General features: G+C 42.6%; 2 protein-coding genes across 3 annotated transcripts in view; one reads left to right on the top strand and one right to left on the bottom strand.

Annotated features, from left to right (window-relative positions):
• Positions 1-369: 369 nt before the first annotated feature.
• sh2d3cb (SH2 domain containing 3Cb) overlaps positions 370-24,701 on the bottom strand; it is a 34,919-nt gene continuing 10,587 nt past the window's right edge. For both annotated transcript variants that reach the window (XM_061816263.1, XM_061816262.1), the window contains 11 exons: positions 24,397-24,701; positions 23,065-23,104; positions 22,512-22,622; positions 21,931-22,259; positions 20,476-20,549; positions 6,307-6,671; positions 5,724-5,839; positions 3,836-4,007; positions 3,585-3,696; positions 2,481-2,729; positions 370-1,658 (listed from right to left, as the gene is read on the bottom strand). The exon at positions 24,397-24,701 is cut by the window's right edge and continues 215 nt beyond it. In XM_061816263.1, coding sequence (XP_061672247.1) covers positions 1,483-1,658; positions 2,481-2,729; positions 3,585-3,696; positions 3,836-4,007; positions 5,724-5,839; positions 6,307-6,671; positions 20,476-20,549; positions 21,931-22,259; positions 22,512-22,622; positions 23,065-23,104; positions 24,397-24,701 — 2,049 coding nt within the window. In that variant the 3' untranslated portion in view covers positions 370-1,482. The remainder of the gene's footprint in view (positions 1,659-2,480; positions 2,730-3,584; positions 3,697-3,835; positions 4,008-5,723; positions 5,840-6,306; positions 6,672-20,475; positions 20,550-21,930; positions 22,260-22,511; positions 22,623-23,064; positions 23,105-24,396) is intronic.
• Positions 12,047-17,995, top strand: LOC133498940 (UDP-glucuronosyltransferase 2A2-like). The gene is made up of 2 exons (XM_061816280.1): positions 12,047-12,392; positions 15,332-17,995. Exon 2 carries the CDS (start codon positions 15,347-15,349, stop codon positions 16,928-16,930), a length of 1,584 nt encoding a protein of 527 aa, XP_061672264.1. The 5' UTR covers positions 12,047-12,392; positions 15,332-15,346; the 3' UTR covers positions 16,931-17,995.

Raw genomic sequence — 24,701 nt, forward strand, 5'->3', positions numbered from 1 at the left:
TTTCGTTCAATCAGCGTGCACTGCTGAAGCAAGCAGCATCCAATTAGAATTTGTCTAGAGGGAAGTTCCGGTATCTTCCACATCATCATCCAAAATGGCTGCGCCCACGTTTGAGAGAGATGCTAATGCCGAGTTTGATTTTATGTACGAGACACCGGAGAGAATGAAGAAATAATGAAATGCTATAAAAAGATAGAATGAGGATCCTGTAACTGTTAATACTCGATATATAAATTGTACTGAGATTCTGAGCAAAAAGTATACACAAAAACATGAGCAAATCCTTCAACAAAGCTAGGAAAACAATGCCATGTGAGATTTTTGTGGAGAAATGCTCCATTTATGAATATTAATTGCAGTACAGGTACATCTCAATGAATTGAAATACAGTAGAAATCTTTACTTAGTTCAAAAATTACATCGATTCATTACATACTTGGGAAAATACTTTTTACAGGGGAAATTCCTGGATAATTTCTCTTACATTTCATTCATACAGACAGTAAATACTGCACATCTGAATATGGTCGCTGACATAATAGTTTTTACAAGATGTACTTCTCTCAGTCATAATATTAAACAATTGATATATAAAGGAAAGAAAAAAATGGTACCAGATGATTAAAGTACAAATGAAACAAAACACGTAAACATTTGACAATACTACTTTTGTGCGTTACGGAAACGCGATAAGAGGGTTGTGGAGGTCCCGCCTGCACTGTTTTTATAACACAAATTCATAAAACCACAAGTTCTATATGCTCAATTTCTATAAGTGGGGCACTGAAGGTGTCTGGGGGGCAAGGGCTTATTTTTATACATCCATAAAAGTTTCAAATGTAGTAAGGAATGAAAAGTTGTTTTCTTGTTTTGATATTGAATTACACTGGTTAAAACGTCTTTTTCATGGTAAAAATCATGTAAAACATGTTCTTAAGTAATTTTTATAAAGGACAACTGGCCAGGATGTTTGTAGGTAAGGTAAAAATGAATCATTTTAGTAATAAAATAATCTTTTTTTAATGAATTTGATAATCATATATCTGCCAGTGATGAATGCTAAAAATGAATGTAAAATGTTATTTGTGCAATATTAATTTATAAACATCATGTAACCAGTTGAATAATAAAATAAATATTACAATCCATTTTATGTAAACATGTTTTATTTTGCTAGTATTTAAAAATGTATTACAAACAATAAATCAATGATTTGATATATTTTTAATAGTCAATTAATGAGTAACGCCATACATTTTGAAAAAGTAATGAATATATTTCATGAAATCAAATTTATCCAATAAATAAATCGACAACTGTCAGTAAAAGAGATCAGGCTTTGTTGTATGAGTACGGCAGACAAAGGGAGACTGCGGGGATCGAACCCGCGAGCTGTCACATCCGAAGCAAGCTAACGCGCTAACTTTTAAGCTAACTCGCCGAAAGAACAAAACGCCTCGAGTCTTATCTGGAGGGTTCTTTTCAAGGCTTAGCCGAGCACAGCGGGGGCTCGAGCCTGTTGGACAAGGCGGTCAGCACTTGGTTGAATTTGGCGTAGCGCCGGACCTGGCTCTCCGCCGCTCCCCTGCTCCCCCACAGCAGCCGCATCTGGAATTCCGTGCAGAAGACCTCCGAGATGTCTGACTGCTCCTGGAAGTCTGCAACAGAAAGAAATGGCTCACGGGTCGCTGAAGCGCTGCAGCGGTCTCAGCTGTTCCTAATATTGTGGCACATGCGTCCGAGCTACATTCACGTTTTAGGCCGCCGCTCTGTTGGTCTGGAGTTCATATTTGCAATTTACATTAGTTACCACCACAAACACAAAAGCCGTTCATATCTATAACATATATTCAGAATTCATCATTAATAACCCAAAATTAAAGATTTTATTTCAAACCTTTTTCAAATTCAATGATTTAATTAATACCATTTTTAATTTAAATGAATCTAAAAACATGGCAAACACCCATGCTGTCAAAAATATTTTTCATTTGATATTTAAATACGGGTGGCAGCATGGTGGATCAGCTGCTAACGCGTTGGCCTCACAGTTCTGAGGTCCTGGGTTCAATTCCGGACTCGCCTGTGTGGAGTTTGCATGTTCTCCCGGTGCCTCCGTGGGTTTCCTCGGGGTACTCCGGTTTCCTCACACATCCCAAAAACATGCGACATTAATTGGACACTCTAAATTGCCCCTATGTGTGATTATGAGTGCGGCTGTTTGTCTCAATGTGCCTTGCGAATGGCTGGCAACTAGTTCAGGGTGTTACCCTGCCTCCTACCCGATGACAGGTGGGATATGCTCCAGCACTGCCCGTGACCCTTGTGAGGATAAGCGGTAAAGAAAATGGATGGATGGATGTATATTTGCTATATATGTGATATTTGATATACAAATGTATGTGAATATGTATGATATTTGATCCATGAATTTGATTTATTTCCTTTGATATTCAACATTCCAAGTTTGCTTTTCCTACCTTGCAGTTTGTTGCGGGTGTTGGCAGCGTAGATGGCGCCAAGCTGGGCGGCGCTCCTGGCGGCTGCCAGGTGGAACATGAGCACGTCCACGTCCCCACCGGCCTCCGCCGTCTCCCACCCCTCGACCCCCTCGGGGCCCTTGGCCCCCTCGCCCTCCTCGGGCCCCCCGCCCACAGCCGCACTCTTCTCCAGAAGACGCAGCAGCGGCAGCATGTGAGGGAAGGTGGTCTCGGACGCGGAGCAGCTTTCTGCATTGCACACATATACGACGGCCTTCATGTAGACTTTTTGTTAGCAAATAATCTTTTCAAAACAAAGCATAAGATTTTCATTACCTAAAGTAGCCTTTTTGTGAACAAAAAGTGGCAAACTATTACTTTTTTGTGTCATGATAGATAATTTTACTCAACAAATAATGTTTTATTGGTCATAGCCATTCCTGTAGCCTCTTTGCAAACAAATCAAAGTGTTTTAACGGAAACATTTTTAGTTTATGTTTTACAGCCGTGTTGTGGTCAAATAATCTTTTCAATCCAAAACCACATTTTCATAAAATACATTTTGTGAACAAAGTGAGATTTTATTTGAAAGCTAATGTTTTTGTGAGCTAATATAGGCATTTATTTAAACAGAGCCCAATGTAAATGTAGTCTTTTTGTAAGCACATTTTGTTTCAATTCTTAAAACTAGTTCAATTTTGAGAAAAAAATAAATTGATCTCAATCCAACCTTTTCAAATCCCGTGACCAATCACCTTTTTGTAAGCAAAAAGTGTTTGATTGGTAAATATTGTACAAATCTCTTGTATTCATGAGAAAATGCAATGTTAAAATCTTTTTGCAGTCTAAGATCACCTTTTCTTTAAACAAAAAAAAAACTGATTTCAAGGGCAAAACACTATTTTGGCTGATGCAGCCTTTTTGTAAGCAAATACAGTCTTTTGATGACTAAATATTGAGCGTACAGGGGACCCTTCCCTATTAGAATATCTTTTTTCATTTGTTGCTGTACTTGAATGTGTGCTAACGGGGGGAAGTTTTGCTGCTTCGTGAACACGTCACATTTAAGCAGACATCCAGCGGGTATGTCTAAAGACCGCGTACCTCGGCCCTCGTTCAGACTCTTCATGAAGGGCCTGAGAGTTTTCTCGTAGAGAACGGCGTCCTCTGTATGTCGCCGCCGCAGCACCGTCCACGTCTGCTCCAGCCGAGTCACCTGGAACAAAAAGAAGCTGTTGCTGTTCACGACAGATTCCCGGATACAATAAGCCACAGATTTCTATCCGTGGCGGTCTCGTGGCCAGGATTCTCATTCCGTATCAGTTCCTATCACACGGGACATAGGATGTGTTTACCTGAGGCAGCTCCAGCGCTCTCATGACGGCAGAGAATCCGAACATGTTGCCCAGGTTGCTCTTGAGCTCGGCGGCGATGCCGATCATTGTGTGCAGCGCGCAGGCTCGCTCTTCGATGGTGCCCGTGCACCCCAAAACATTGACGGCCAACATGGTGGCCATCGTGTGAAGCCTGTGGGACACGTACGCCAGAAGAGTAAGACAGTTTGGTGTCATTTTTCCGGGATCACTGAACCCTGGAATTTCTTTTGAAAATGTGTTTTGGTGTCCGGAGGACAATTTAAGGTCAATTTGCTCATTTTATTTTGTTTTCATTTTTTGTATGAAAAGGCAATTTTGTCACAACACGCTGTTGTCCATCTTTCCAGCTTCTTGAGACTTTTTTTTTTTGTGGGTAAAGACATGATAGACACTTCAACCAAATTTCATGATGCAAAATGAAACTACGGTAGTTTTTGGCTATTGCTAAGCATCCTTCCAAAATTAGTTTGTCCAACAGATTTTTGAAAATACAACACGTGAATGCGATTTCATTTGGCTACATGAAATTTAGTAGTATCATGAGACGACGCACCAAAAACTATTCCCACATTGCCACAGGAAGTGGTCCATTTTTTGTTTGAAGAGGCCTTTTCTGTCATTTGGGTTTTTTGACAAAAAACTCATTTCTCATAATTCATTGTCATCCACCCATCCCATGGTAGACATTTGTACCAAATTTCCTGTTGCTCAATGAAACGGGTATTTAGTGTTGGGTGCTGAGAACAAGGACAACACCCCCCCCCCCCCCCCCCCCCCCAAAAAAACAAAAAAACTGCAATGGGGTATCATGTTTGATGGCAAGTTGTCAAAATACCTACAATTACGAAAATCCAAATTTATCAAAATTCAGTCACAACATCTGTACATGATACATGCTTAAAATTTGGTAGTAATCAGACATTGAGCATCTAGGAGTAAGTTTTTGAAGGATCTCTGAAAATAGTTAAACTTACCACAAAATGGTGGCCTCAAACTACAATTCAGAGACTTTCTGTGCCTTTTCAAGTACCACTTAATGAGACATTTTTTGGGGGGTCTGTAATTGGCAGACGTATACTGAATTTCATGTTGGTATGTGAAGCTGTCTTTGGGGGCTTGATTTCCAAAAGTATGTAAGGATTTCTGGAAATGGTGTAAAAAAATGACTCTAAAATGGCAGGTTCGAGCCAAAGTGGCAGACAGTGTCACGGACGAGACTCGGGGGTGGACCCAAATGCACGACTCAGGTGAGAGGTAAGCAGTGCGGAATAAGCCTTTATTTGTTCCAATGTCGGTTACCAGGGAGTCAGTCCAAACAAGCAGCAAGATCAGTAACGACAGGCTTACGGGGTAGGTCGGGAGACAGGCGTTGGTCGGTACACGGGAGGTAGACGTCAGGAGTACGGTAGTGCGGGAACGAGGCATGAGAGGCAACGATCTAGCAGAGTAACAGTCGTCCCCCGGGTCCTATATGTACTGGGTCTTAATCAAAGGTCATGAGGCGCAGGTGTGCACCTTCAGATTAGCTGGCCACGCCCAGCCCTGGCTGGAATCCAGGAGCATGACAGACAGTATTCCATATATGGTTTCCTAAAACTATTGTGTGTCTTCTCATGATAGACATGCATATTACATTACTATATATCTTGGTCAGTGTATCTTTTGGACTTGTCTGTTGGTGTACTAATGACAGGCACACCTGCCAAATTTCATGGGTCTGAGTAAAAGTGCCTTTGGGGGCCGAATTTATTTTTTTTTTTTTTACTTTTCTGGGGCTGCTACATAGCCACAAACGTGTCGGCGACTGTCGGGAAAGCCTTCATAATGTCGTCAGGTGATTTAGTGGGTGTGTCCGGGTGCAGCTTGCCTTTCCAGCAGATCCAATCGAAGCTGCTGTCCATGTGGCAGTGTGAGCAGCTCCACCCCTGAGCTAACTCCCATCATCCTTTGCATCTCTGGGTGCACCTCCAGGATGCGAGCAACCTGTTAAGAGCCAAAAAGTGCCAAGTCACCATCATATCACTAACCATATGCACATACTTGGTAACAAAGATGATTCTGATCGTACATATGCTATACATATCCAGGCTGGAAAAAAAAAGGGTTCAATAAGCGGCCCTTGAGGAACCCCATGTCATGGCCATTTGATTCAAGATAATGGTCACAAAATAACGCCTTCCTTCCAAGTCAGACCTTGAACCTTATATCATTTAGAATGATAAATGCTGATTCTGTACTGTGATGAGGTCAGACAGAATCTATCTATCTATCTATCTATCTATCTATCTATCTCTATCTATCTATCTATCTATCTATCTATCTATCTATCTATCTATCTATCTATCTATCTATCTATCTATCTATCTATCTATCTATCTATCTATCTATCTATCTATCTATCTATCTATCTATCTGGTGAGGCTTCAGTGGGTTCCAGGCGGGATCAGTACCGTGCAATCCCACTTGGTGATGTGTAGGGCGGCCGTCTGGGGGTCCACCCTTGCCAGGAGCTCCTTAACCCGCTGCAGGATGCCCACGTCCAGGGGTTTGTTTTCCCCGGGCATCAGTGGCGAAGAGTAGCTGGCGGGCATGAAAGAGGACACTGTCTCCACCACCGGAGGGAGAAACAAGTCCACTCCTCTCGGACCCTCCTCGGCATGGAGTCTCTCCACAAAGCTCTGGGGGCCCGGATAGAGTTCTGTGTAGCAGCTGCCGTCCGAGTCTGGACGCTGGCTCTCTTGATCGGGTTCAGGCAAAGAACGATCTGAACTTTTGGATAGTGATGGCAACGGTACATCATAGGTGGAGTGAAGAGCTGCAGAGGGAACAGAGCAGATGTTGAGCAGTTTATGAAACAGTAGCTACGCTCATACTGGTCATCTAAGCTTTTATTATTTGAAAATGATAATGATGCCAGCCCACATTACCACTTGTGTTACAACAGTGTGGCTGTTGAAAATGTGTGTCACATTTTGAAGTGAGAAATATGACAATAGAGACTACTGACTGTTGATCATCTTAAGTTGTACATCAAGCAAGAATGGGAAAGGATTCCAACTCCAACAGTTTGCGACCTCGGTTCCCAAACGCTTATCGAGTGTTGTTAAAAGGAAAGGTGATAAAACACAGTGGTAAACATTTTCTTGTCCCAGCTATTTTGGAACATGTTACAGGAATCAAATTTAAAATGAGTGAATCTGTACAAAAAAAACAAAGTTTATGAGTTTTAACATTAAATGTACTGTCTCTGAAATCTATTTAATTGAGCATAGGTGGAAAAAGACTCACAGATAAGTCTTTTCTGTTTTTATTTACGTTTATTACACAATTACCCATTCATTCATCCATTCATTCATTGGATTTGGAGTTTTGACTTTAAAGAATAACTGTATGTTACTTCAAAAATAAGAAGATACATTTTAACTACCAAACAGTCATTTATTTAAATATTTACAACAGCGGTGGCAGGTGTTGTGGCTGTAAAACATTGGCCTCACAGTTCTGAGGACCTGGGTTGAAGCTTGCATATTCTCCAAGTGCCTGTCCGGGTTTTCTCCGGCCACTCTGGTTTCCTCTCATATCCCAAAAACATCCGTTAATTGGAGAGTCTAAATTGCCCCTAGATGTGATTGTGAGTGTGACTGTTGTCTGTCTCCATGTGCCCTGCGGTTGACTGGCAACCAGTTCAGGGTGGACCCCGCCTTCTGCCCAATTATCTGATGGGATTGGCTCCAGCACTCCCGCGACCCTCATGAGGGTAAGCAGCTCAGAAAATTGATGGATAGATGTAGGAATAATTGTGAATATAATTATCATACAGCTCCTTCCAATAAAGAAATGCTTTGCTCTTCTCTAGTCCAGTGATTTCCAACCTTTATAGAGCCAAGACACATATTTTACAATTGAAAAATCCCACGGCACACCAACAAAAGTAAATGTCACCAAAAAATGGATCGATAAATTACTGTATGTAATTCATGCCATCTAATAGAAGAGGATTTTTTTGTTCTGTCTGTCATTGTGCCTCACTGGCATGTATAGAAGAATAAAAATACATGATTTCTTGGAAATAAATGTTTTTTTTAGCAATTACATAAAATTGGATAACTTCCCACCACACACCTGAAGAACGCACATGGCACAGTAACGTACCCCCGGCACACTGTTTGGGAATCACTGCTCTAGGTAACGTGGCAGCCGCCTAGCAGGAGATAGCGAGAACAAAAACATCTAATCATCAGAACTGTTAGAACCAGGAGCACCCGCTCCCTGTTAAAGAAATGATGACCACACATGTACTCAGCAATCTTCCACACATTTGCACACACACATGAACAAACAAGTACACTTTGTTTCCAACTATGTTTTGCTTGCTGTCTCCTTTTTGTAACATCAATGTAAATAGAAATAGAGGTGCTGAGGAGAGGATAATCAGAGAGTGCAGCGGCGAAGTGAGACCCATTATTCTCAAATGGTGAAAACATGGAACAATGACACACTAAGCCTAACCCTGGCCTTTCCAGGAATGGCGAGGCTAAAAAAATCACCCTATGAAAACAGCGATGACTCATACGGAAGGTCATAAAGGAATACAGAAGAACAACTGAAGAACTCCAGGTTTCCCTTGCCAGTTAAGGTCTGTTTTCATGATTTAACAATAAGGAAGTGCCTCGCAAAAAAAAAGCCATCCAAGGCAAAGTTCCATCCTGACCAAAATTACAAAATTCAATAGTTAACATGAGTTTTGGGAGGATATTCTATGGGGTGACAAGACAAAAGTTAAACTATTTTGAATTGGTATGTCTTGTTATATCTGGAATAAATATAGCTCAGCATTTCAGAAAAAGAACATCACAGGAACAGTCAAACACTGTGGTGGTAGTGTTATGGTCTGGGGTTGCTTCACTCTCTCAGGACCTGAATGACTTGCTGTGATGGATGTAACCATGAATTCTGATCTCTATCAGAAAACCCTAAAGGAGAATGTTTGGGCGTCATTTTGTGACCTCAGGCGGACGCATAGTTGGGTTCCACAAGAGGACAGCAATCTTAAATACACCGACAAGTTAACTTCTGAGTGGCTTAAAAATAACAAAATTAAGGTATTTGGGTGGGCTTGTCAAAGTCCAGAATTTAATCTGTTTTAAATGCTGTAGCAGGACCTTAAAAACGCTGTTCATGCACAAAAACTCTCAATTGTTGATGGATTAAAACAATTCTGCTAGGAAGAGTCAGCCAAAATATCTCCATAGAGATGCGAAAGACTCATCCCCGGTTGTAGAAAACGCTTGATTTCACGTTCGCTGCTGATGGTAGCCCAGTAAGTTTAGCAGGCCATTACTCTTCCACATTTTTTAATTTGATGACCACTTAGAAAGAGCATTTTACGTTTATTTGCTTCATCATTGTTTGATGACCTTAAACATGAAAGTGGGGTATAGGGGGAGGGCGTGTTTGGGACTTTGGTTGTTCTGTATTCTGTTTCTAAGCTCGCAACGTTTTGACCAGTCAGATGTTATTTAAGGCTTACTGATTTTTTTTTAATTATTATTCTCCTTGCATCTGGTATTCTTAACCATGTTTGCAGATCTTTCCATACCCTGTTTCATACAGTGATTTTTATTGATTTTTTTTCCTTTGATGTCTCCTCTAGAGGGCCCTGTAAAACAAAAAAGGAGCCATGAGTCCTCTATGACCTTGCATGTGTATTTAATGTTTGTTTCTCCTAATAGAAATGTTTCAAACAGAAACCGGTCACATCTTTCACACTGGCCATCCAAGAATTTTGAATTTTATGGCCCCTTCATCATCCATCCATTTTCTGAGCCGCTTATCCTCACAAGGGTCGCAGGAGTGCTGGAGCCTAGCCCAGCTCTTATCGGGCAGAAGGCGGGGTACACTCTGAACTGGTTGGTAGTCAATCGCAGGGCACATAGAGACAGCCAGCTGTCACACTCACAATAACACCTAGGTGCAATTTAGAGTGCCCAATTAACCCTAGAGAACCCATGGCGTCATAACGCACCACAGTTACTCTTTTTACCCTTGAAGCTCAACATCTCAAATGTGTCCACCTGGCAGTGACTGCTGGTAGGGATTCTCCTATCCATGTTTCAATTGTTTTCCAAAACCACAAGTAAATCAGTACATTTTTCCAAATGTGATGTTTTTGTGTTCCTTTGATGCTTATTGATTAATTTAGTTAGTACATGAAATTTTAAAAGAGGATTTGGAAGTCTTGGGTTCTCTAGGGTTAAAGTTGCATGTTACATTTCACAAGTCCAGAAGTTAGCAGACTCCTCCAACACAGGTGCGAAGTACTTGCCAGAAAGCAGTAGCCTCTTTCATCCTGGTCATCCGAGCCTTATTAAAGGAAAATCACAATGAATGAATCACTGAATGATTATTTGGTTTTATAAGCGCAGTTTATGTTGACTGTTTAACAAATGTGTTACATGAAGTCGACCAGCTGCAAATTCCAGCACTGGGCCATTGGGATGCATGCCACAGTTCCAGACGTTGGTCCAACATACAAGCAGTCGGTCAGAAACAGTAGCGTCTTTCACAAAAGGTCATCTAAGAAGTTGTTGGACTTCACGCAACACAGTTGTGCAGTTGTTGCCAGCAACTGTTAGCCTCTCTCACACAGGCCATCTCAGGTTTGTAGGGCCATTGGACTACACCACATAAGTCCCAAAGATGGTTCACTCACAAATAGGTGTCAATCATTTGCTAGAAACCAGAAGATTCTGTTACACTGGTCATAAAAGCCTTTGTTGCAGAAAAATGACAATGAGTCACTGAACAAAGGTTCAGATTTACATGCGCTGTTTCAATCAAGTGCTTAATACTGGTGGAACATGGAGCTCATGGCCAATGTCCGTGACTGTGTGCCTTTAGGGTTTAATAATATAGGCAGGTTGGCGTCATGCAGGAGACCTTCAACTTACGCCACACAAATACGCACACACACACAAACTGATAACCTTTAAGTGTTATTAGGTTCAATGTTCCTCTTGTTTTCTGTTCAGTTCACATTCAAAATAAATTCAAATGTTCTTACACTTTTACACGTACTTGACTTGACTTACTTGACACTTACTTACACACAAGCATATGATTTTAAAATTGATTGAAAAAAAGAATTGGATTTAATCAGCTTTACAATAAATCTTAAAGTTCTGCTACTGGTCTATAAATCACTAAATGATTTAGGTGCTGAATACATGAAATAAATGCTTACGGAATACAAACCCAGTAGAGCTCTGAGATCGAATGACTCAGGTCAAATAGTGGAGCGCAGAGTCCAAATCAAACATGGTGAAGCAGCATTTAGCTATTTGGCTGCAAAAAAATGCAATAAGTTGCCAACAGAGGTGATGTAAGCCCAAAGTGTCAATGTTTTTAAATCGCGGTTAAAAACTCTTCTTTTTTCACATGCTTTTTAGAGTATTACCATCTTGAAATATTTTTTGCACCATATGCTGTTTTAATTGTACTTTTATTTTCATTTTACTATTTTAATTTATTTTTCTCTGTTTTAAACGTTTTATTTCTCTGTTTTGAAATGATTTTAATGATATAAAGCACTTGTGCATGAAATACGCTGTATTGATAAATTTATTTTGCTTTGCTAATCAGGACACTGCTTTAATTCAATGCAAGAACAATATTTATTCTCATGAACAAAGATACGTTTTCATTCAAGGATGATATACGACAAAATTTATCTACTGTTGTGATTCATTTTAATGATAAAATTTTTCAAGTTACAATTTGATTTATGAATGATATTTGGCCCACCTGGGATGATGCAGGATGATTCAATTAAAAAAAAATGATACATGTCGGCAGTTTTTTATTCATTTGATTTTCCAAGATCAAATGTGATTCACCAAAATATTGGTCACATTTACAGTGATATGAGTGAATATATTGATAATGATTCGGATTGAAAATGTATCTTCATTAGGCGGCTCAGTGCCTCAGTTGGAAAGCGTTGGCCTCACAGTTCTGAGGTCCCGGGTTCGATCCTGGACCCGCCTGTGTGGAGTTTCCATGTTGTCCCCGTGCCTGGACAACACTTCGGTTTCCTCCCACATCCCAAAAACATGCAACATTAATTGGACACTCTAAATTGGCCCTAGGGGCAATTATGAGTGCGGCTGTTTGTCTCAATGTGCCCCGCAATTGGCTGGCAACCAGTTCAGGATGTAGCCCGTCTCATGCCCATTGGCAGCTGGAATAGACTCCAGCACTCCCTGGGACCCTTGTGAGGATAAGCGGCTAAGAAAATGGGTGGATGTATGTATCTTCATTATTAAATGCTAAAGTTTCCTGTGGTGAAACTCACACGTTTCAAACAAGCGCGAGCCAGGTAACTACTGTAATTGCACCGAGGCTTATCTACAATTATGTAAGCGGCGTCATGTGGCTGGTGGAGAAAGTGAAGTGAATTGCGCTTCCTGCTGGCAACGTTCATTCGATCCACGAAGGCCATCGTGTGCTTGCACACGCGCTCGCTCGCTCACTCCGGGTAAGTCAAACAATCTTTTTGGTGCACGCCAGTAAAATGTGGAAAGAACGCTGTGGCTTCCACATGTTTCCCGTTTTATTACAGTCCAGCTTTAAAGTTTGGAGTTGCTGTTTGTTTGACAGTCAAAGTATCAAAATGTGAGTTGTTGTTTTTTTTTCAGGACATCTTCATTATCTTGTTCATGCATGTACAAAAATTCCTCTTGAACATAGAAAGAAAACATTTCGGCATGAATATTTTTTTCGAGTGTCAAATTGTAGCCCTTGTAAAATGTTCATAAGTTATATTATTATTTAATTCAGCAACTTTCATTAAAAAAATACTAGGATAATACATTTCTTATGTTATAATATACTTAATTTTGGTTTTTAAAAAAGTTTTTTCTACAAACCAAGTCAATCTTATACTTCATATTCTTCTCTATCTTCTTCATCTTTATAATCTTCTTTTCCCCTCATATCCCAAAAACATGCATGGTGGCTTAATTGAAGACTAAATTGTCTGTAGGTGGAATGTGAGTGTGAATACTGTACCTGTTCGATAATATGCGGCCTGTATGTTTATTTATAATAACAAGTACAGAATACATGTTAGCAGGCGACGTTGACATTCTAAGGTGTCCTTCTTTAAGTTTGGAGTGTAAATCCGTGAACATGTGCCTGCTGACTATTACTATTAGTGACATCAATCACCCCGATGGCTCTCTGACCTTCATACCCTGGAACAGGTTTAGACAAGGTGCCTCAATAAAGGGGTTAGGTTCCGGCCTGTGGTGTAACGTGAGAGGACTGAGAAAAGGAAAACAACTCAGACATGCCTTGCGGGATCTCGTGTCCCACAATTCCCGCCCATTGTTATTGTTGTGCAATCGGGATGTTATGCAATTAAAAATACGAGGAATTATGGTGGAAAATATGTGTGTGTGTGTGTGTGTGTGTGTGTGTGTGTGTGTGTTTGCAGTTCAGTGCGGCATGTACTGCAGGTAGGATGATGTAAATTGTGTGACATCATAGCAGCAGGACAACATCAAACGATACAATTGCTGATCTAAATAAGATAAGATGGAAAAAAGCATATTCTCCTTTGCCTATCCCCCTGGTTTGAAAAACATTCATGTGAATCAGATCATACATGACCATGATGAATTGTGCCGTACCAAATCGTTCAGACCTGTAACCATAGCTTTCGTACCGTATTCATCTGTATTCAACCAAACTGGACTATTCAGTACCAAATTTAAGGCAGATCTTACAGAATTATACTGAATCATATACAGAATGAAACCATACCGAAACAAAACAAACCACAACTATCTATTTTCTTAGCCGCTTTTCCTCACAAGGGTTGCAGGAGTGCAAGAGCCTATCACTGTTAACTTCAAGCAGGAGGCGCGGTACACCCTGAACTGGTTTCCAGCGAATCGCAGGGCACATTGAGACAAACAGCGGCACTCACATTCACACCTGGGGGCAATTTGGAGTGTCCAATTCATGTTGCATGTTTTTGTGATGTGGGAGGAAACCGGAGTGCCTGGGGAAAACCCTCACAGACATGGGGAGAACATGCAAACTCCACACAGGGAGGGCTGGGATTGAACCCGGGTCCTCAGAACTGTGAGGCCAACGCTTTACAGCTGATCCACCGTGCTCTCAAACCACGACTAATTGTCTAAAATCATACAACACCATAACAAACCGTACCGAATCAAACCAAATGGCACTGAACAATACTGTAATTTATGATAGTAAATTGGACCACACTGTGATGAATCAAGTGGCATGGTGGAGCAGCTGTAATGCGTTGGACTCACATTTCTGAGGACCCGAGTTCAATCCTGGCCCCACCTGTGTGGACTTTGCATGTTCTCCTCGTGCTTACGTGGGGTTTCGCCAGGCCCGTCGCTTTCCTCCCACATCTCCAAAACATGCAACATTCATTGTACAGTCTGAATTGCCCCAAGGTGTGATTGGGAGTGTGGCTGTTTGTCTCCATGTACTCTGCGATTGGCTGGCAACCAGTTCAGGGTGTACCCCGCGTCCTGCCCGTTCACAGCTGGGATGGGCTCCAGCGCTCCTGTGACCCTCGTGAGGATAAGCGGCTAAGAAAATGGATGGATGGATGTTGTGAATCAAACCATACGGAAGCGTACAGAAACACACAGAACCATATTGTAAAGAGTCTCACCAAACCTAAGTTACAGAATCAAATCAAACCAAACCAAACTGTTTCTTATAGAATCTGACCCAACAGAATCATACTGAAGCACATCGGACAGAATTGTACTAAACTACTGAATCAAACTATACTGACAGAATAGTTCCTAATTGTATCAAATCATACGGAACCTTAACATACATGTTACGGAATCATTAATTCATTATATTTTCCATACGGTTTATTTTCACGAGGGTCGCGGGCAAGCTGGAGCTATCTTCAGAATCAGAATCAGAATCAACTTTATTGGCCAAGTGTGTAAAAACACAGAAGGAATTCGGTTGAGAGGCAGGGTTCACCCTGAACTGGTCACCAGGAAATCGCAGAGCACATAGAGACAGACAACAGCCGCACTTACATTCACACCTAGAGGCAATTTAGAGTCTTCAATCAATGCATCTTTTTGGGATGTGGGAGGAAACCGGAGTCCCCAGGGAAAACCCATGCAGACACAGGGAGAACAATCATACTCCACACAGGTGGGGGTGGGATTTGACCCCCCGTATCGGCCATCCACCACACTGCCATTACGGAATCAAATCTTACAAAATCTTATAGAACTGTATTATATCGAACTGTACCGAACCATAATTTACTAAATCCTCCTGAAATTTATAAGCTGAGTGGCTTAATGTGTTTGAGTTTAAGTTTGTGACATATGCCAGTCAGCATCACTGCTCTGCTGACTGATTTAGTTGAATTTAATCCCAACATCCTCTCAACAGGGTCCCGCCTCAGACATGTACCAGTCAACGCTGTTGACGCTGGCAGCACTCATCTACGCATTTAGCGGTGGCGCGGCAGGTGGGAAGATCCTGGTATTCCCCATTGACGGCAGCCACTGGATCAACATGAAGGTCGTGATCGAGGAGCTCCACGCCCGTGGCCACGACATCACAGTTGTGCGGCCCTTTGACAGCTGGTACATCAAACCCGAGTCGCAGCTCTACAAAACCATCACCCTGAACTTCTCAAGCGGGTTCGACGAGATCAGCTTCGGTTCCTTCGTCGCCAGGATGCTCCGCTTGCGGCGGGAAGGCGCCTCCCTGTGGAAGCTGCTGGTAATGGAGCACGAGCTGGTCAACCAATTCTACTACATAAATAAGCAAGTAGTGGACATGTTGGCTAATGTGTTCGAGGACCAGGAGATGATGCGGAACCTACAAGAAGCCAAGTACGAGGTGGTTCTCGCTGACCCGGCGATGGGTGCCGGCGTCCTGCTGGCTCACCGTCTTGGTCTCCCCCTGGTGTTGAACGTCCGCTGGACTATCCAGGGGGAGGCGCATCTGGCCATCGCACCCTCACCCTTGTCTTATGTCCCCATTCCAGGGGCCAAGCTGACAGATAAAATGACATTTAGGGAGCGTCTTAAAAATGTCATGTACTACTTGTTCACACGTTGGCAGGCGTGGTACGTGTCAGATGCTATCTACAAACCCTTTGTCCACCAGTACTTTGGCCCAGACATACACTACATGGAACTCTTCCAGTCTGCGGACATCTGGCTGATGAGGAACGACTTCACTTTCGAGTTTCCACGGCCCACCATGCCCAACGTGGTCTACATGTCTGGGTTCCAGTGCAAGCCGGCCCGCCCGCTCCCCGCTGACCTCGAGGACTTTGTGCAGAGTTCTGGGGAGCATGGTGTGGTAGTTATGACTCTGGGAACTCTTGTGGCAGACCTCCCCGAAGATATCACGAATGAAATCGCTGCCTCCTTCGCCCGTCTCCCCCAAAAGGTGATCTGGAGGCACCAGGGTAAGCGTCCATCCACCCTTGGAAACAACACGCTTCTCCTGGACTGGCTTCCACAGAATGACCTACTGGGCCACGCTAAAACCAGAGTTTTTGTAGCGCACGGTGGCACTAATGGCATCCAGGAGGCCATCTACCATGGTGTACCCCTGGTGGGACTCCCGCTCATGTTCGATCAGCACGACAACCTCTTCCGGATGGAGGTCAGGGGTGTAGCCAAGGTACTGGACATCTCTACAGTGAACCAGGAGAACTTCCTGGAAGCCATAAACACGGTTCTGCACCAACCATCGTACAGCACCAAGATGCAGCAGTTGTCACTGTTGCACCACGACCAACCAATCCCGCCTCTGCAACGTGCTGTCTTCTGGATTGAGTTCGTCATGAGGCACAAGGGGGCGTCGCACCTGAGGACTGACTCCTACAAGATGTCTGCTGTCCAATATTATTGCCTGGACGTAGCAGCCTTGCTGATGGGTGTAATCTTAATGGTTGCCGTCATCTGTGTGACAGTGCTCAAGTTTCTATGGCGATGTTTGTTTTACCGAAGCAAGCTGAAAAAAGAATGATGGCCACACATGACGCCATTTTCTTCTTTTATAAATGTTTTTTTGTTTGTTTTGTTCTTTTATTGGTTAAAGACCAATAAACCAAGACCAGAAACTGAATTTGATACGTTTATATTTGAACTAAAATTGCTAAACTTGAATTTCAATATTGCGAAGGTGAATAGATTAGAATTTGCATTGAGGATTAAATTCATAATCTTGATTGAGATTCAGTTCCAAAATGATGGATAACATTTTAATTTTTTGGACTCTAAGTCGCAGTTTTTTTTTCATGGTTTGGCCGGGGGTATGACTTATTCTCCAGAGCCACTTATATGTGAAATTATTAACACATAATTACATCCATCCATCTATTTTTTGAGTTGCTTATCGGTTATTTTCACACTGACAAGCATAAGAGCGCGCGCTAGGCCCATGTATCTGTACCTGCTATTTCTGAAAATTCAGCATTTCAACATTAGCTGTAACTTATAAAAACTGAGAAGGACTGAACAAAAATGCCATTGAAGAGAAAATCATATTCTGCAGATTATTTTAAATAACATTGCTATGATATTGCTAACAAATGATGACAAAAGTACTGATAATTAATGCGACTTCTGGTGCTTCATCAGTCATTATTTGAAGCTTCATCCAGGCGTTGAGACTTCCGTCCGTTTATTGTGAACGAATTCAATTTGATTTGCCATCATGATGGTGTGATGAACCGTGGCACGGTGGATCAGATGATAAAGCGTTGGCCTCACAGTTCTGAGGACACGGGTTCGATCCCGGCCCCGACTGTGTGGAGTTTGCATGTTCTCCCCTGTGCCTGCGTGGGTTTCCTCCGGGCACTCCGGTTTCCTCCCACATTCCAAAAACATGCAATATTAATTGGACACTCTAAATTGTCCCGAGGTGTGATTGTGTGTGCAGCTGTTGTCTGTCTCAATGTGCCCTGCGATTGGCTGGCAACCAGTTCAGGGTGTACCCCGCCTCCTGCCCGTTGACAGCTGGGATGGGCTCCAGGACTCCCCATGACCCTTGTGAGAATTAACGGCTAAGAAAATGGATGGATGGATGGATGGATGGATGGATGGATGGATGGTGAACACTTCAAGTCTTTTATTTGTTTGATTCTCTTGTTTTTATGCAAAGTTGGCAAAATGTTTATTGGCAATATGGAGGACGAATGCTTTGGCATACTCCCCATCTGTGAATATAGGCACACAGCAGAACCCTCCTTCTCCACAAAGGCTGTCCATTCTTGTGGAAAACTTCAGTACTCCTCATATTTTTTTCTTTGAGTGACCTTTGTCAACAACGTTTCCATAATTACGTAGTTGACACGATGGGCGTTCGACCCAAAATCTGTGGACTACGGCAACCCCACTAGGACAAACTGTCTCTGCGTCATTTGCATTGCCTGCCACCCCAAACTACGGCAACTCCACTCGGACAAACCTCTGTGTCATTTGCGTTGCCCGGACGACAGAAATCGCATGTACGGTATGTCATTATGAGGGCTCCGCGAGCCATTATGCAAACGCCAAAAGAGCCCGGTATGGCTCACAAGCCATATGTTCCCGACCTCTGCTCTGGGAGCAGTGGATGACGGATGGAGAGCACAGCTTCCGGGTGAATCCGTCATGTAACTTTCCGGGAAGTCATTGGATGGCTTGACTAAGTATGGGCTTCCGTGACAACCAAAACCATCCTGTCGGTATTCAGAAAGGCTGGAATAGGCTAGTTGTAACTGCTACTGACGATGAGTCTGACGTAAGCGACGTAGATGTGGAAGCGGCTACCTCTGGAGTTAGCGGACTTGTTAAGAAGTGACACAGAGGATGAAGATTTCTTTAGATTTTAGTTACCGGGTATTTGCAGTGACACGGATGGTTTTGTTAAACTTCTTAGTTTGTTATTTATGCTATAGTTATCGGAATAACTATTATTATGTTATGTTAACATACCAGGCACGTTCTCAGCTGTGTCACGTCACGTAAGCATACCGTTCAGCCTGTTGTTGCTTCTATTCTATTTTTATTTTAAATTGTTCGTCATTTAAATTTTAAATGACATTTCTATTCTTGCTGTTGGATTTTATCAAGTAAATTTCCTCCAAAAATGCGACTTATACTCCAGTGCGACTTATGTATGTTTTTTTTTTTCTTCTTTATATGGATTTTATGGCCGGTGCGACTTGTACTCGGGAGCAACGTATATTCCTTAAAGTTCGGTATATCATTCAGATTCAGGTTTTCAGTGCAATGATTGAAATTAAACAATACAAATTCAAATTATGTAACTGAATTCCACACGGATTGAATGTTGCTGTGCTTTTTATGTGGAGGAGGGGGGCATGTGCAATTTTGTTGCAAAAACTTGTACGTGAAATCTTGAAACTTGTTTTTTTGCAGTCAAATTCAAATGCAAATAATTCAAATTTCTAGTGGCACAAATTTGTAATTCTGCTTTCCTCAGAAAAATCATGTACCGTAATTTTAGAAAAAAATTATTGACACTACAATAACATTACTGGTCAAATTTAGCCATTTCAAAGTTTAAAAATTGAGGGAAAAAATCTATTCTTAAATTAAAAAAAATCTTTCTTGACATTATATTTGTTTTATGTTTTCTTTAAAATATTTTTTTATTGTTTTATAGTGTCGCGATTACAATAAAATGCATACTGACCCATTTCAAAGTTAGGAAATCAACAAAAAATACTCAAAAACAAAGAAGTAGATTGTTTTTTAAAAGCTAACAGCACATTTTCAATCTTTTCTTTTCTTTGCATTACAAAAAGATTTTACTTAATTAAAAACATCCATCCATTTTCTTTGCCACTCATCCTCACAGGGGTCACGGGGAGTGCTGGAGCCTATCCCAGCTGTCAATGGGCAGGAAGCCGGGTACACCCTGAACTGGTTGCCAGCCAATCGCAGGGCACATAGAGACAAACAGCTGCACTCACAATCACACTTAGGGGCAATTTAGAATGTCCAATTATTGTTGCATGTTTTTGGGATGTGGGAGGAAACCCGGAGTGCCCGGAGAACACCCACGCAGGCACGGGGAGAACACGCAAACTCCAAACAGATGGGTCTGGGATTTGAACCCCGGTCCTCAGAACTGTGAGGCCAACACGCTGAGTGGTTGCTCCACCATACCACCTGTAGTTTTATATTCTCTTCTAAAATGTTTTTTTTCCAAATTTTTTATTACTTTAAAATATCTCTTCGACTTGTTGCATGTTTTATTAGTTTGACCTCATCAAGCAAATTAAAACAAACTATATATTTTTTAAAAACAGCTATATAAACACCTACAAAGAATAATAAATACAAAAATAAAGCCATGAAAGAAATGTTACATTTTTGTTTTGAAATAGTGTCACTGTTCAAGTGACTAAAACATGGAACAAATTAAGAAAAAATGTTTTTCAATGTATTTTTGTGTTTCATAAAAATCATTGTATCAGCCTATTTTTATTTATTTATTTTTTTCTGATTTTGGATTCACCGACAAATGACTCTCGATATGACGACGTGCATGGAACTCACTGATGTCGCGGATATCATCATTGGAGGAAGAACGCTCAGATTGTTGGTGGTCTTGCCGTAGAACAGACGAGGGGCTGCATGCAGAGAGAAGACAGTTATGAATAATGATTTTTAATACACAGTTAAATTAAAAACTGCCTGAAAGATTGACTTCCTGTGTCTTTTTGGACTTCTTGAAGTGCACTCCCTGAGCTGGTCGCTAGACAATTGCAGGGCACATAAAAACACTCATTCACACTGATGTTCACACCTACGGGCAATTTAGAATCGCCAGTTAACCCGCCATCCATGTTTTTGGAACGTGGGTGGAAACTGAAGGCAACTGGAGTGCCGTTGCAAAACCACGGAAAGAAGGTGAGCTCCACACAGGGGAGGGTGGATTTGAACACGGGTCTTCAGAACTGTGAGGCTGATGTGCTAACCAATCAGTTTATCGTGCCACCCCATGATAGACATTCATACCACATTTCATGTTGCTAATTGAAATTGGCTTCGGGCACTGGATTTTCAAACAATTGTTGTTGTTAAATTGAGGGCTGGTTGACACCTAAATGTCCGCTTCTAGCTCCAAGATGACTTCCTGCCTGTTCAGGCATGGCTTCTTAAGACTATTTGTGGATCTATTCATATGCTTGTGGGTGGTATGGTGCAGGGTAAGAGTACACCCTGAAACCAGAGTATTCCTTGGCAAGACTCTTAATTCACTTGGCCTACGAATGAATGTGGTTGGATGTTAGGTGCTGGTCAGAGGGGCCGCAGACGCAGAATGGCAGCCATGCTTCCGTCAGACTCCCCAAGGGAAGATTTGGCTACACGCATAACTTACCACCAGGAGGTTGTGACTGAGGTGTGAAGTTGTAAAGCAGGGGTTTCAAACTGGCAGCCCGCGGGCCATTTGCAGCCCTCAAGACGATATTTTGTGGCCCCCGCCTTACTATGAAAGTTAAATGGTAGCGCGGCCCTAAAGTTTTATATGAATGGCACTTTTACAGTGTTGTGTGTGGAGCTAATGAACCTACCAATCACGGTCGGGTTGTGGCTCTTGGGGCGTGTCATCGACCGGGCTTGATGCAAGCAGAGAAACATTTTTCATTCAGTGAAAGTTACAGTGGTGTTGCCATGGAGAGTTTTATTGGTAGTTTTGCACGCAACTTTTTTATACCAGCTTCCTTGGTAATCTTATTTTGTATCAAAGAATATAAAATACTTTTTTTTGTTTAATTTCTCATTTAAATTGTGTGCATGTGCGCCGATGTTGCAGCCCAGCTTCAGCTAGCACGTGCCTCCAATGGCCCCCGAGGTGAACTGAGTTTGAGACCACTGTTGTAAAGCATCTTAAGTGGAATGTGTCAAATACCAAATTTCACATTACTAAGTCAAACTGGCTTCAGGGGCTGAATTTTCAAAAGGAATTTCCAGGAGCCAAGGATCCCTAGAGGTGACCGAATCACAAACCTTTTGGGGCAGAGTTCCTCCGCCTGGCTCGTGGCCCGCTGGTCCAGGTAACCTAGTGGCATTGTCCTGTTGACTGGCTGGTGAATCTTGGCTGTGCTCCGGCGGGTCAGCGGTGCCCTGGTTCCCGTGTAGAAGCCCACCATCGCTGGCAGTGAATCGAACAGCTCCTGGTCCAGACTGTAGTTGATCCCATAACGCATCACCGTGGCCTGGACAGGGAAGTGAGTGGTCTTCTGGTCCCAGCGGACCGTCAGAACAAAGTTGCCCGGGCTGGACTCGGAGTCCCGGATGAGGAAGTCGCCGTGGTTCAGAACCAGGCTCTCAGACACCTGAAGAGACAAGTGTGTTTACTTCTTAAAACACGGTCGATGACCACAATAAGTGCAGCGAGGTAGAGACAGTTGAGTATAATACTGCAGCGTTCAAATGCAATGGATGAGAGATTTACCTCTCAGCTGTTGGTGAATGGTAACGAAACCGATTTTACTCACTGAGATGCAAATGATAGCAAAGTGTAGAATTGTACAGCATTCAGGCCTGAGTTACAGCAACAAGCAACTCTTTTTATTTGGTCAGCTTACCTGCCCGGAGATGGGTCCGTGGTACCAGCCGTGACTCTTCAGGTCGGCTCCGCTGAACTTCAGTTCCTCCTGCAGCTGTTTCTCCAGCCAGAACTTCTTATCCTTAGAGAACTTGGAGGACATCACAGTAAGTAAACCAACACTCAACACTCACACAAACACCAGAGGGAGTTCTCTTCTGGACCCGCAGTTGGCATCCCCACTGGGTGTAGGGGGCGGATGCCAATGGGGGCTCAATAGGCAGAGCCTCCACACTAGAGTATTGGGCTGGTTGCCGCGGCAACGTGATTGAGGAAAGGGGACATCACTCAGGGAGGCTTTTGTATCCTTACATACTTACAAAGACACACACACACACACACACACCCATGCATGCACACGCACACACAGAAAACACACACAGTGTTGTTGTTCTCATGTCCTTTACCCCTCTGTGCTTTGTTGCAATGTGTTTGTGTGTAAATGTGTATGCGTGTGCCTGTGTGCGTGTGTGAGTGTCACTGCTACCATCGCACAAGTCAGGAAGAATAAAAAGTAGCGAAATGACTCGAACCTTGACATATTCACCGCCTCCGTCCGTCGCGTCACTCGGACTGAAAACAAACATAAAATACAAATTTTATGTCACTGACAATATGTACAAAAACCTTGACAGGTACCGTGTGTCAAGACTGACATGCTTGCGTCATGCGTGGTTATTTTTGATTTAACTTCCTCGGGGAAACATCTAACAGAGGAAGTCCCCCAAGTAGCATTCATTTTACAACACTTCCTCATTCTTATGACACACACACGCGCAAACACACAGCTGTGCTCCCATGTGAGCAACAACAGATGTGATGTCCATGAGAAAGAAGTCTAATTTAGTGAGTGGCTTAGTTATCCATCCATTTTCTGAGCCGCTTATCCTCACGAGGGTCGCAAGAGTGCTGGAGCCAATCCCAGCTGTCATCGGGCAGGAGGCAAGGTACACCCAAACGACCATTTGCACTCACATCTAGTCACTTAAAGAATCAATTAGTGAGGTATATCCATCTATCCTTCCATTTTCTTTACTGCTTAGCCTCACAAGGGTCGCAGGGGTGCTGGAGCCTATCCCAGCTGCCTGCTGGGATAGGCTCCAGCACCCCTGCTACACCCTCAACTGGTTTCCAGCCAATCGCAGGGCACACTGAAACAGACAACAGTCGCAGTCACAATCACACTAAGGGGCAGTTCAGACTGTACAATGAATGTTGCATGTTTTGGGGATGCGGGAGGAAACCAGAGTGCCCGGAGAAAAGCCACGTAGGCACGGGGCATGCAAACTCCACACAGGCGGTGTCAGGATTTGAACCCCAGGACTCAGTGTGACTGTGAGGCAGACGCTCTAACCGATTGTCCACTGTGATGTTTTGCTATTCTGTTATGTTTTGTTGTGTGTTAAGCAAGTTAGTTAGTGATTGAATGGACAGCTAACTAGTTAACTAGCGTGCAAGTTTATTTATGTGTTGAATGAGAAACCAAGTTAGTTAGTTGTTTGCCTTTGTTCAAGTAGTTTTTCAGTGTTAGTGAATAATTTATCGAGTGAATTAAAGAAGAGCGTTATGAAAGCTACCCATTCCAGGATTTACTAAGTTGTTTATTAATTTAGTTAGCAAATTTGTTTGAGTGACTTACTTATTGGATTACTGAGTGTTTTTTTTATTTCATTGTTTGAGTCTATTTTGTGAGTAATATATTGAGTTTGTAAGTTAGTCATTTGTTGAGCTTGTTGTTTTTTTAATAATTGAAATAGGTCTAATAAGCATGTTATTTTGTTAAGTATATAAATCTCGAACGGTTATCTTTGTGGAAAAAAACTAAATACCGTAATAATCATAATACTGTAATAATAAATCATCACCTGTGTAATTGTTCCAGTTCCTGCGAGGTCTTTGTGATTTCGTGGGTGCGAACCGCTTGGCTTACGGCATCCATGTGCACGTACAGGTCCTGTGGAGCCGGAGTACCCTTGTAAACGTCCAATGCAGCCGGAACACTTTTGTACACGTCCTGCTGAACCGGAGCACCGTGGCACCCGTCCGGTGAAGCCGGCGCACAGCTCAGCCGCTCCAGAGTGTTGAGGCTTAAACTAGACAGAGCGGTGAGCAGGGGCGAGTCCTGCACATGGTCCGGCGCCCTGGCCCCCTCCCACTCTTCCTCCTCCTC

The sequence above is a fragment of the Syngnathoides biaculeatus genome, chromosome 4, assembly GCF_019802595.1.
Source record: "Syngnathoides biaculeatus isolate LvHL_M chromosome 4, ASM1980259v1, whole genome shotgun sequence".
NCBI classification, from domain to species: domain Eukaryota; kingdom Metazoa; phylum Chordata; class Actinopteri; order Syngnathiformes; family Syngnathidae; genus Syngnathoides; species Syngnathoides biaculeatus.

Coding starts and splice junctions, on each gene's coding strand:
- LOC133498940 (XM_061816280.1), top strand. CDS start 15,347: ATGTACCAGTCAACGCTGTTGACGCTGGCAGCACTCATCTACGCATTT.